Raw genomic sequence first — 13,135 nt, forward strand, 5'->3', positions numbered from 1 at the left:
TTGGATCATCAGCTCATTAGCAGAGACTGAAAGACCTGTAATGGGTGTGACAGACAAAAGAGACATTTAAAACATGCAGTGCTGGTGGTTTACCATGAACACTGATCTAGTATACCATTTTATTTGTTTAGTTTCTAGTTTTATTGAACTAATTTTATAACCTTTAATCAAATAAATACAAAATATATATTTTAAAACTTTATATAAATATGCTTTAATATTTATCTTAAAGTATACTTGAAGATGTACACTACCTGAAATAAATCTTGTTGTTGATCCCAGTTGTAAGAGCAACAAATAATAACTTTTCGTCTAGTTGATTAATTGGAAAAGTGGCAGAAGGTAAATTTTTTTTGTTGGAATGCATCCCAATCATCACAAATACTGCAGAAGACCTATTGCAATCCACATGGACCCAATATTCTCATAGAAATCAGTCAAGTTTGGTGAAGGAAAAATCATGGTTTGGGCGTACATTCAGTATGGGGGCGTGCGAGAGATCTGCAGAGTGGATGGCAACATCAACAGCCTGAGGTATCAAGACATTTGTGCTGCCCATTACATTACAAACCACAGGAGAGGGCAAATTCTTTAGCAGGATAGCGCTCCTCATACTTCAAGTTCCTGAAAGCAACGAAGGTCAAGGTGCTCCAGGACTGGCCAGCCCAGTCACCAGAGATTAACATTATTGAGCATGTCTGGGGTAAGATGGAGGAGGCATTGAAGATGAATCCAAAGAATCTTGATGAACTCTGGGAGTCCTGCAAGAACGCTTTCTTTGCCACTCCAGATGACTTTAATAGGAAGTTATTTGAGTCATTGTAGAGATGTATGGATTCAGTCCTCCATGCTCATGGAAGTCATACACAATATTCATTTTTTTTTCCACCGCACAATGGCTTTATATTGTATACTGTACATCATTTCTAGACTTCTGTCTAAACAAAGTCAGACCTTACTGTCCTAATTAAATAATAAAAAATCAAGGCATGATCAGATTTTTTTGTAATAAGCGTAATCTAGAGGCCTTTGCCTTTCATATAAGCCAACTAGATACAAAATGATAAACTAGAAGTCAAGTTATTATTTCTTAAATCTTGGATAGGCGACAACACTTTTGTCAGGTAGTGTAGCTTTAAAAATATATTGACTTAATTGGCAAGCATCACAGAAAGTTTTGATTGAATTAAAAGCTGATTAAATTAATGCTGATTAAAAATACATGTTTTATGCTCAACATAAAAATGTGAAAAATATGTATTTATTATTGTGTTTATTTAATGTTTTATTGCCAATAATAATAAGACAAACCTTGAAATATATATAAAGGAAAGCTATATATGAAAAATTGCTTGTAACAGCAAGTAACAGATTCAATTTTGTAAGTTTTTGTAAGTAATTTGGGTTTGTGGAACTTCCATTAAAATATCTGAAACAAGTCACTTCAGATAATAAAGATTCACTACAAATTATCCATATGCTTAGTGAAATCTGAATTTAGTGAATAGTGTTATGCTCTTTATTTACTCTTATGCTCTCTGTTATCCCCTACAGTACAGTAATATTAAACATGTTCTTAATATTGCTGTGTAAAGACTCATCTTGATCTGCTGAATATCATTTGTTAATTCTAATAGTTGCGTTTTAATATTCGATGCACTAACTGTACTAATTTGTTCAATTTAACAGAACTTTCTTTCCTAATTCATGGGCCATTGCAAAACAATTGTTGAATAGCTATATAGTCTTGTTTAATCTATTGTATGTCTGTTGTTTACAGACCTGCAGAGCTGTTTGATCTGTATAGCATGCCGAATACCCCGTCCACCTCAAATCCCTGTTAGTACCGAGTCCTTCATCACCAAGCAGGACCCTACAGGTATGGTTTCAATACACACACACACACCAGTTTAAGATACTTGACTTGTTGATCTGGCCACATTATTAAGATGTAACAGCTCATGCTGTGTTATTTAGGTTTAGTCTTGACAAAGCAAAAAAAAAAAAAAAAAAACACCTATCACTGGTTAAAAAATGTAGCTAAAATATGTTTACAATGATTGTACAATTGTAATGACAGTATAATAAAAATAAGATCTGCATTTATCTAGTACTAGAACTGAGATACCTGTGAGATGACTGATAGGGAAATGCTTATTCTTTGTAAAATATATATTTTCCCTCATAACATAAAGTAGATTAAGTCCTAGTTTTGTAAAAAAAAAAAAAAAAAGCTGATCTTTGACTGTGGTCAAACCTGTACAGTGGTAGTAGACCACGCTTTCACTTGGACTGCAATATGCCTGGCATTATACCTGTTAAAAACACAAATCATTATATTAGAATTATTTCTGAAAAATCACGAGACACTAACTGTGTCTGGATTGCTTCAAATTTAGCTTTGCCATAACAAGAATATTGAACATTTTGAGTAAGTATATTACAATGGATAGCAGTTTTTTTTTTAAGTTGTAAAAATGTTTCACCAAATTTCAGCTATCCTGTATTTTTAATAAAATAAATGCATCTTGATGAGAGTGAGATACAAAACTAAAAAAGATTCTAAAACTAAGTCTATAAAGCTAATTCAGCCCAAATTGCTTTTTCTAAAGCACAAAATCTGCAGTTTGCCAATTTGAAACGTTTCCACTTTCTTTTCCTGAAGTAAAGTTCTGTTGGGTACATTTACTAATCTTTATGCTTGTGTGTTTGTGTGTAACTGTGTGTGCACGTGTAGGGAAAATCATCTCTATTGAGACGAGTGCTCTGAGGGCCACAGGCCGACCAGGTTGGGAGGATCTGGTCAGGAAGTGCATCTACGCTTTCTTCCAGCCTCAGGGCAATGAACCCTCCCATGCCAAGAAGCTGCTTCATGAGGGTTAGCACTTATAATCCCTTATAATAATTAGCCCTTTTCTTGTGTGTATATGTATATTTCACTTGCATACAAAAACTTTCAAGGTTTTATCTACATAATGTGACAGTACCTAACAAATGATTTTGTTAAGTATTTTTTAATTCATTGAGTAGCTGTCCAGTCAAATTGCTTATTAAAGTTTTTTTTTAATAATTATATAAAAATAAGATTTTTAAATAATGCTTTCAAAAGAAGTGCTCACCATTTTTAATACAGTGAAACTGGAATATTATTGTTACTCCTGTTATTATTAGAGTAACATCATCCTTAAGCTTTATAATATTCTTATAAGCTAATGTTGTTCTTCATTCAATATTGTAGAAACTCTGATACCTTTTTTTCAGTTTCAGATTTTATTTGAAGATTCAATTTGAAATGCATATCTTTGTCTTGTTTTTCATTTTATATTTTTGTGGAATAAGGAGCTAAAATAATGTTTGTTTTGTCAGTGATGACCCACGGCATGGCCATCAGTCCTCTGTACCATTTCACACTCAGTGACGGGACATCCCTCAGTGCGCAGACGCGCTGCAAATTCTGCTGCCCCCAAAACCCAGACGTACAGCCCTTCATCATGGGCTTTCACACTATAGACAGGTAACTGTTTTCTCACAACACACAATACAGACAATATCTTTTGCAATAAGCCTGATGATTTACTGTATATGTTGTCATGGTTTGGAAAATTGCAGTTTCTGGTTTCTTTAGTCATGTTCGTACAATGTTTGCTTTATCTCTAGATGAAGTGGACTAAATTCAAGATTTGTGAAAAAAGGCTTTTCAGTTTTTTTCATCAAGTAGCAGAAACTCTTTTTCATACTTTATGTTCAGCATCTCTTTCTACAAGTATATGAACACAATTATATAAACAGATCAATTTGAGAGCATTAGCAGAACGTAACGTGTAATAATAAACATAGGACACATTGTTGTTGTCATCAGTGAATGTGGTCAATCATCAAAAAAGCTGCTGATTCAACAGCTAAGAACAGAAGAAGTTGTTCTGTAACTTCTCTATATCGTAATTTCTAACCAGCACACACTGCTTAAGTCAGACCCTGGTCAGTCCTGCTACACACCACAAACAACTCAAACTCTATAGAATGATTTTAGAATGACATTTGCTCATCGATGGAACACCATATTTCTGATTTGTATGTGTCTGTAGTTTGTATACAGTAGGGCTGCAAGATTCTGGCTAAAATTAGAATCACTATTTTTTTTTCTTAAAATCAAGATCAGGATTTTCGCACGATTTTGTAGATGTAAAATAAAGATGAATATGACGAGGCTATGATTATTGTTATTTCTAAAACATGGTAAAACAACAACAACCATAATAATATTATTGTAGGTAATGTATAATGTATTATATGTAGGTCTACTGTTGGTTAAAATGCTAAATTTTGTATAGACTTGTAATGGTGGACGTTAGGACAAACTTTAGGACATGTCCTGGTTGTTAATTCACAGTAAAATGATGGTATCAGAATACAACTATTCATAATTCTAAAGTTGAATTATTATCTTTCAGATATGTGCTTGTCATTTGTAATTGACAAAATAATTGACCGTTTTTTTCACTGGTAAAATTAAACATTTGTCATCATCAGATTCCCTCTTGCATTATATTCAACAATATATAGGCTAGAGCAGTTATACTGACCCAGTAGACATTTATTTTTATGCACTATGAAAAAAAACATCAAATGCTTGTAATCTTAACTGTAAAATGCGATACGATCATTTAAATTATGTGCGCGCTGCTTTCACTTTCACTGTGGAGAGTGGTTCATGTCATGGCTGCCGTCACTGAGAAGAAAAATACATGCAAATCATACTTTCCACGCAGCACCCAAACGATCGCTCTGTGTAACAAACTGAACGTTATTTACAACTTTATTACCTGCTATTCACAGCATATGCAGGTTCTGTTCACTAAAGTAGACATCATTGGCCGGCGTTCTCTCGGTAGTAAACGAATAGTGCGTCAGCTCAAGTGTGATTTCGCAACCGTGAATACATCATTACATTAAGACAGAAATGACATATTTGTGTGAATTCTACACATATGTGAATATGTATATGAGCCCACTACGCAACACTAGTTGATTCCATCCACCTATTTTTGTGCACATTTTGGATTATGGCATAAAAATGCTTTATGGACACGTCAAGATGAGCATAAAGATTGGAAAAATACACATAAAAAATCAAAATGCGTACAACGGAGTTTATCCTATGAGAAAAAAGGTAATCTGATTGAGTTTTCTCTTTGACTCATTGGATGGAAATGCCTGATTTTTCAGAATCCAGATTTTTTTTCCAGGATACATCTCAGTATACATGCAAATCAACACAAGAACACAGAATGACATTTAGCCCTGTACTGTACGGTGTCACCATATGGCAACATAATAGTTATGTTAATTTCCCTGCCACTGCTTCTTATAGAGCAACATTAATGTTTTTTTTTTTGTTTGAAAGAGAAGACCTTAGAGTAGCCAATGATGTGCTTTGGTTAAGTCACATGACGTGCAGTGTTTTTCTGTGGCGCTGTTTTTCTGACAGACTGACATTTATTGTGAGCAGTTGCTCAATGCAAATGTAAACGTCAATAAAAACAAAGGATCAAATTATGTCAGATCCACAAAAAAATCTGAGACATCAGCTCCAATAAGTTATGATGACATATTCACAACAAATTTTTATTTTAATCAAATTAGTTTTTTGTAAATCGATCAAATGTATGTGTTGCCAAATGGCAACACTGTGCAATAGTGGAACGTGCAATATTGCAATGGGTTAGCTAGCTGGCAAGGTCAGCTGTGAACTTTTAAGTAGTTACAATGACAACATGAAAGCTTGTAATATAATGTTGATTAGTCATGTGATAAAAGCATTTGCATGAAATCTATAGTAGCCAATACTACTGCATGAATAGATATGAATACAGGTAACAGCGTATTAGCGAACACCACCATGTTCTATGTAAGTGAAAGAAGAAAAGGACATAACTGGCCCTTCCTGCAGATGTAATTGGGGATGGGATGGGTTTTAGTGACCATGAGAATGATGCAGACTGGATATTTGATAGAAACAGTTCAGGTAAGTTAGCTCAGAGGCAGATAAGACAGGCGTAGTATAGTATACAGTATAATATATATAAACATTGTTAACTAGTAGCTACATTATTCTGATGCATCTGGATATACTAGACTTGTTATTTATTTGTTGTAATATTTACTGGAGAAAATATTTACATTTACTAGATGTTATATACATGATAATACAATTTTATGATTGTTTTCAATAATATTCAGCAAAAAATAATGGAATAAATAAAAGCTGTGGGAATATGAGTTGTTGGAAAGCATGTATAAGGTGTCATTTATAAGCTCTGTTTTAAAGCTTATAAAACTGCAACACCAATTAAATAATTTCAAACAACAAAATTATTAATTATAAGGAAAGTTTTAAATTTGAAATTTCTAAGTTAGATCCATTGTTGGACGTTGTTGCCATATGGCAACATTTCATAAAGTCCCTTAAAAAATATTTTTACTAATTTTTTTTTACAGCACTTCAAGTTAAGCCATTTTAAGAAAAGAAAAACAGTCAATATATTTTTTTAAATAGATTTATCATAATGCGTGCGGTAGAGGGTTAAAAAAGTGGAAAATAAAGAAAACAATAAAAATTCTGAAGTTAGATATACAGTTAAGTCCAAAATTATTTGGACATCGACACAATTCTAACATTTTTGGCTCAATGCAACAACACAATAGATTTGAAATGAAATGATCAAGGTGTGCTTTAACCACAGACTGTCAGCTTTAATTTGAGGGGATTTACGTCCAAATCAGGTGAACGCTGTAGGAATTACAGCAGTTTGCATATGTGCCTCCCACATGTTACAGGCACAGTAAGGGTCCAGTATGTTTATTCCAGCTTTGCACACAAGTTTAATTCACATTTCTGTATGGATACGTAGCTAATGACTATTTTTTCAATTGTGTTGCAGGGAACACAACACTGCTAGCTCTCAGGAAAACACTACCCCCAGCCTTTCGTCTCCTGCTGCTCCCCCTTCCCGCTCGCCTGCCCTGCAGCCCTCCAGTGACCTCAGCATCCATCTCAACAACACCAACGGCACCTGTGCCACTCCCGGCCCCCTCACGCCCACTCCACCAGGCTACCTGACGCCCAGCCGTGTTGGGCCCTCGCAGCAGGTCAGCAGCCCCTCTCCACTAGGCAGCCCTCTTACAGCAACCCCTACCTCATTCATGTCGCCCCGACCTCCACGGGGCAGCCCGGGTCTGGCCAGCAGCCCACGAGTGCCCGGACATCCATTCTCCCCCTCAGCGCCCAGCATCCACTCGCCAGCTGGTGGACTAACCAGGCAGCAGTCTGGCGGCGATGGTGTCGGTTTCTCGCTCCCCTCTCCTTTGCCCCCCAGACAGACTCCAACTCCCAGCAGCTCGCCGGCAAGGCAGCCTCCCGCCAAACCGCCCGAAGCGTCCAATGATGAGCCTAAAAGCAATCAAGTCGGCAACCCCAAGCTCAGCCAACTTTTGGATGGCTCAAGCACCCCCGAACAAGACTCACAACCCCGTCCTTCACCCACGTCCCAATGCCCGGCCTCTCACAGCAGCCTAACAGAGCGGCATAAGATTCTGCATCGGCTGCTTCAGGACAATAGCCCTGCAGATGCGGGCAAAGAGCCGGATATTAAGAAGGAGCCCCCAACCAGTCCCAACTCAGCCTTGATAGCACGGGGACTCGGGAAGGAGCCCCAGGACCACCAGCTGCTACGTTTCCTGCTGGATACGGATGAAAAAGACCTGGAGGACTTGCCACCTCCGGCCACCCTCAGCCTTCAGACGGTAAAGGTGAAGGCCGAGAAGAAAGGAAGCAGAGAGAATGTGTCCTGTGCTGCTGCTTTGGCCAACAACGCCATGCCTGGCTCACCTCAATCCAGTGGCAAGGCCAGCCCGGTATTTATGCTAAATATTTCTCTTTTTCTTACCAAGGCTGCGTTTATTTGGTCAAAACACACTAACAGATTATTTATGTTATTGTTTTGTTTGACAAATTGATTGTTTTGTTTATTCAAAGTTAGCAGCAGAAAGAAATTCTGTTTTCTCAAAAATACAATACGTTCGCAGCAAGTTTTAAATATATTGTGACATGAGTTTGAGTCAAATTAATTACAAAACCGGATCATTACGAATAATAACACATAAATGAGCTAAACAACAACATAATAAGTGTATTACCTTAAAATTGGAAGATGAAAAGATTCATAAAAATTATGAAGAAACCCACGCGAAAGCAGGAAGAACATGCAAACTCCACACAGAAACGCCAACTGAGCCGAGGCTCGACCCAGCGACCTTCTTGCTGTGAGGTGACAGCACTAACTACTGCGCCACTGCATCACCCAGCGTTCTTTATGAACTTCTGAAAACCCAAAAACACTTTGAAATTTCAAGAGAACACCTTTTATTAACATCAAAATCTGTTGTAATGCGAAAGCAGGGGTGCCTAAACTAATTCTTATAAAGGGCCAAAATCCGAATTTTGTTAAGACTAGTGGGTCTTAATAATATGTATAAAAATAACAAAAAACATTGCTTTAACTAAAACAGTATATATATATATATATATATATATATATATATATATATATATATATGTAAACATATATATATATATATATATATATATATATATATATATATATATATATATATATATATATATATATATATATATATGTATATGTAAACATATATATATATATATATAAATGTATATGTTAACTAAACAGTATATATATATATATATGTAAACATATATATATATATATATATATATATATATATATATATATATATATATATGTAAACATATATATATATATATATATATATATATATATATATATATATATATATATATATATAAATATATATATAAATATATATGTTAACTAAAATGTTAACTTTGCCTTGATTTGCTTGCCGATGTCTTGTACTTTGTCGAGTGACAGTATTTATGTTTTAAAAAGTCAGATTCATTTAAATTTAATTTCAATTTGTAGCTCAGCAATAAAACAGACAAACAAAAAAAGGTTAATTTAAATTAGAAATGACAAATTATATATATTTTATATTTATATATTATATATTTTGTATATATATATATACACATGTACATAGATAGATAGATATGTACATGGATGGATGGATAGATGAAGTAAAATGAACAAAACTTGAACTGTATCTGTGTTTGTTAACATTAGTTAATGCACTGTGAATTAACATGAGCAGTTGCATTTTTACAGTCAACAAATGTAGTAAAAATATAGGTAACGCTTCAGGTCACAATTCACAGTATTAACAAACCATTAACTAACACTACTGGCTTAATAAGCTACTAATTAGCTGTTTATTAAAACTTAGTAAGGTAAAAGTTTGGTTTAGGTTTTGGTTAGGATTAGGCATGCAGAATAAGATCATATTTTATAACTACTAAGGAAAAGTTAATATCTTAATAATAGGCAGGTAATAAGCCAGTAGTTAATAGCATGCATTGTTGTTAATTGTTAGATCATGTTAACTTATGCCTCTAATGTTAATGAACAAAACCTCATTTTACCATTTTAACTCAAGCTTTTCAAATCTCATCAGGTATTAACTGTTATGAGACTTGTCAAATCTAGTGTATGCGCTAACATTGGTTTTCATCACATTTCGTCTCTGCATAACTTTTCGCTCTTCTCAGCTTTGTGTCATGTCACAGGAAAAGACTATTTGCCATAGAAATAATTTACAGCTTCAAATGCCCCTTCAAAGTCGCACTGAATATTTATGCTATATTTCGCAGGCCTTTTTCTTGCCAGATTTACTCTGTTACTGTGTGCTTAAACTGTCAAAAGCATGTGTTGATTTGAAGCGGTCATCTGTGGACTTTGTCTTTCTTGTGCTCCGGTGGGCCTTTTGATGTCGATGACCTTTGCTCTCGTTCCCACTCCACTGCTGTGTCTGTTTACACGAGTAGCAGTTTCCCAGTACCGATCTGGACACTTTGAACCAGCTCTTGCCCACTCTGAGAACCTCTGTTGGAGGTAAAACTGTAGAGGAGCCCAGCGAGGACAGCCTTTCCATTGGGGTCAATGTGAAGAGAGAGTCACCTGGAACATCAAGCCAAGGTTAGGCTCTTCAAAACCATCACACATAAACTCAATAGTAAATATAAATTCACCATTCATTTTTTTTATTCTCTACTTCTTTTTATAGCATTCCCTGATGGAGAAAACCTCCCGAGTCAGACCTCTTTTGACTTTTGTGACCCCTCCACACCAAACCAGGGTCAGAGTCAAGTCCAGGTGTCGGATCTTGGACAGACAGAGCTGTTTCAGCCACCCAAGGAGAGCAGCAGCCCCTTTGCCAGTCCAAGAAGCCTCAACTCTTTCAACACCAACACAGGTTTGGAATTAAATGCATCGCACGCTGTGAGAACAGAGAGTTTGATTGGCTAACGACTGAAAGGACTTAGTATGTTAATGATGATTGTATTGTTGTCTCTTTTTGATTCAGGTCTGGCCAAACTGGAGCTTCCGGACTCTCAGCAGTTCCAGGCTTTGCCTCTGGTTGAACCAATGACCTTTGATAACAGTTTGGCCAACCAGACACAGGCCCCTCTGTCCTCTCCTCAAGAGTGAGTGTTATTTTGAAAATTGATCATGGTCAGGCTATCGAACAGATATATAAAGGTGTAACAGAGTGTCCACAGGGTCTTAAAATGTCTTAAATTTCAAAAACAAAAGGCCTTAAACAGTCTTAGGTTCACCGAAATATTGTGTTGTAGGTCTTAAATCATTTTAAAAAGGTCTTAATTCCTATGTCGAAGTAAAGCTACCCAATCAGGCTGACACCCAATTACCAATAATACCAAAAATTACCATTAATAATCCATCTCAAAACTTTTGTTTTAATTGCAAAGAGATTCAATTCACAACAGCTGTTAGACATTTTTATGGCAAGTTCTCCAAATTAAATTCCCTAATCAGGGAAAGAAAACTAAAGCAACACATCCCTTCACACATTCAGCAAAAATCCTTAGTATTTAACCCTGTATAAGTCTAAAATTTCAATCTTAATGGTCTTAAAGGGTCTTAAATCTGACTTGAAGTAACCTGCAGAAACTCTTGCATGTCGTTATTGGACATCAAAATAAGATTGTTCTTATACGCTGGATATACATTGAATTTTGGTCACCTGACGTCACGACCTAATATAACCTAATATTAATGTCTTATGAAATTGTGCGCTTGCTGGGCAGTAACTAAATGCACTAAAGAATGTTATGTTTACACACATCAACAAATTACATGTTAATACATCAGCTTTTTACAGTGTAATACTAACTACTTACTACTCTTGAGTACTTTACAACACATACTTTTACTCTACTTGTACTACATTTTTAGGTAAGCAATGTTACTTTTACTTAAGAATGATTTTTCAGTACTCTTTCCACCACTAGTCATGAACCCCCATCTTCTAGTTCAAATCTAACTTAAAATTTGCAGCTTATTACTGTGAAATGTGAACTAAAGTGTTCCTTTATTTTTACTACATTTATTAACAGTAAAAATTAAACTGCATTTTAGTTCACAGTGCATTAACTAATGTTAACAAACACAGATAAAGTTTAAGTTTAGTTTATTTTTTATCTTAACTAATAAAGTTAACTAATGTAACAACTGAATTCTTTATTGAAAAGGGTTTTCAATATTTATTTTGAGAAATGCAGCTTAAATGGGTGTGTAAAGGTGTGTGCAGAAGGTAGGGGAGTGGGCGTGACAGGACAAAGCATTTCAGAAAGAGGAGAGTGAGCTTACTGTCATCTGTCAGTGGCCCAAATTGACTGAGAGTGCTTATTTTAAAATTTAGATGCACACACCCACTTTAAAGGGAGAGAAAAGTCCTTGGGCATTTTAGCGTTTGAAAGTCTTGTCTGTCAGCATTTGAATGCACTGTCAGTCAGCTGGTGGATCAGCAAATATACATGGTTTTCAAACATCCCAGTGTCCATATAAGCACTCTTACAAACCGATCATTAGAGCCAATCACAGTCATTAGTGCTTCCCACAGGTTTGAAATATACTTGCGGTGGTAGCCTGATTGAAACACATCTTTTACCCACAGCATATTTGTATTTATTATACACTCTTTCTTTTCAATGAGTGGAAGTTTTTTTTTTATAGACTGTTGAAATAAACAAAAAAGAAGTCCTCTATTTGTTTTACTTTTATTGTATTCAGGAGCCATGTGACAGGTAAAATCTGCTGTTGACATTTTGTACAGTACTGCCAAAGCATGTTAGATATATATAAAATATGTAATGTATCAACATCATCAAATTAAAAATATATAAAAAGCAAATGAAAGATAAATGACAGGAATAAAAACATCTATGGAATAAAAATCTCTAAAAAGTTAAATAATTACAAGAATAAATGTGTAGGTTAATTAAATAAGACAAATGAGTTAATTAAACATTTCTAACGATGTACATATATTTTGCAGTCAGTTCAGATGTCATTTCGTCCTCTTTGAGTAAATAGAAATGTTTATCTTATTCGTTTAGATCAAATAATTAATTATATAATGTTTCTCTCGCTCTTGCGGCTGTGCACATGCTGTCAGCTGCGAAGCCAAGCAAAAGTAAATCGGGCTTAAAATAAAAATGACAATGGCTTAGAAAGCGAAACCAAAAGCCAAATCCCGGACATTTGAGGAGATTTAGAAACTCCGGACGAACGCATTTTTAAGTCCCAAAAAGGCACGTCTCTGTGGGTCTCTGCAGAGCACATGAAATTGTCTGTGAGAGTGTTGAAAATTCTTGCACACACAACGAGAAGTAGGAAACGTGTAGGGCGAGAGAAGATTTTCCGATCGCGGATGTTTGGCTATTGGGTGGATGCAATAAAAGTGTAAAATGAATAAATGAATAAATGAATAAAATAATTAAAATAAATGTCTCTAAATATACTTGGGCGGCCGTTAATATATTGTGGGAAGCACTGGTCATATCTGTTGAGTGCGTGAACAAAGTGGCCAATCAGCTGTGGTCAAAATCATTTTTTTTTTACATTTCAGTACAGACTCGTAGCAGTTGGTACCTCTGACAGTCCATCATGAACTC

The 13,135-nt window shown here is 35.4% G+C and overlaps 1 protein-coding gene across 3 annotated transcripts in view; it reads left to right on the top strand.

Annotated features, from left to right (window-relative positions):
• The window catches only part of ncoa1 (nuclear receptor coactivator 1), a 106,841-nt gene that overhangs the window by 80,069 nt on the left and 13,637 nt on the right, over nucleotides 1-13,135 (top strand). For all 3 annotated transcript variants that reach the window (XM_056480566.1, XM_056480568.1, XM_056480567.1), the window contains 7 exons: nucleotides 1,781-1,879; nucleotides 2,738-2,878; nucleotides 3,367-3,514; nucleotides 6,942-7,914; nucleotides 9,983-10,133; nucleotides 10,222-10,410; nucleotides 10,522-10,642. In XM_056480566.1, the coding sequence (XP_056336541.1) occupies nucleotides 1,781-1,879; nucleotides 2,738-2,878; nucleotides 3,367-3,514; nucleotides 6,942-7,914; nucleotides 9,983-10,133; nucleotides 10,222-10,410; nucleotides 10,522-10,642 (1,822 nt within the window). The remainder of the gene's footprint in view (nucleotides 1-1,780; nucleotides 1,880-2,737; nucleotides 2,879-3,366; nucleotides 3,515-6,941; nucleotides 7,915-9,982; nucleotides 10,134-10,221; nucleotides 10,411-10,521; nucleotides 10,643-13,135) is intronic.

Source organism: Danio aesculapii, chromosome 20 (genome assembly GCF_903798145.1).
Source record: "Danio aesculapii chromosome 20, fDanAes4.1, whole genome shotgun sequence".
Lineage (NCBI taxonomy): Eukaryota > Metazoa > Chordata > Actinopteri > Cypriniformes > Danionidae > Danio > Danio aesculapii.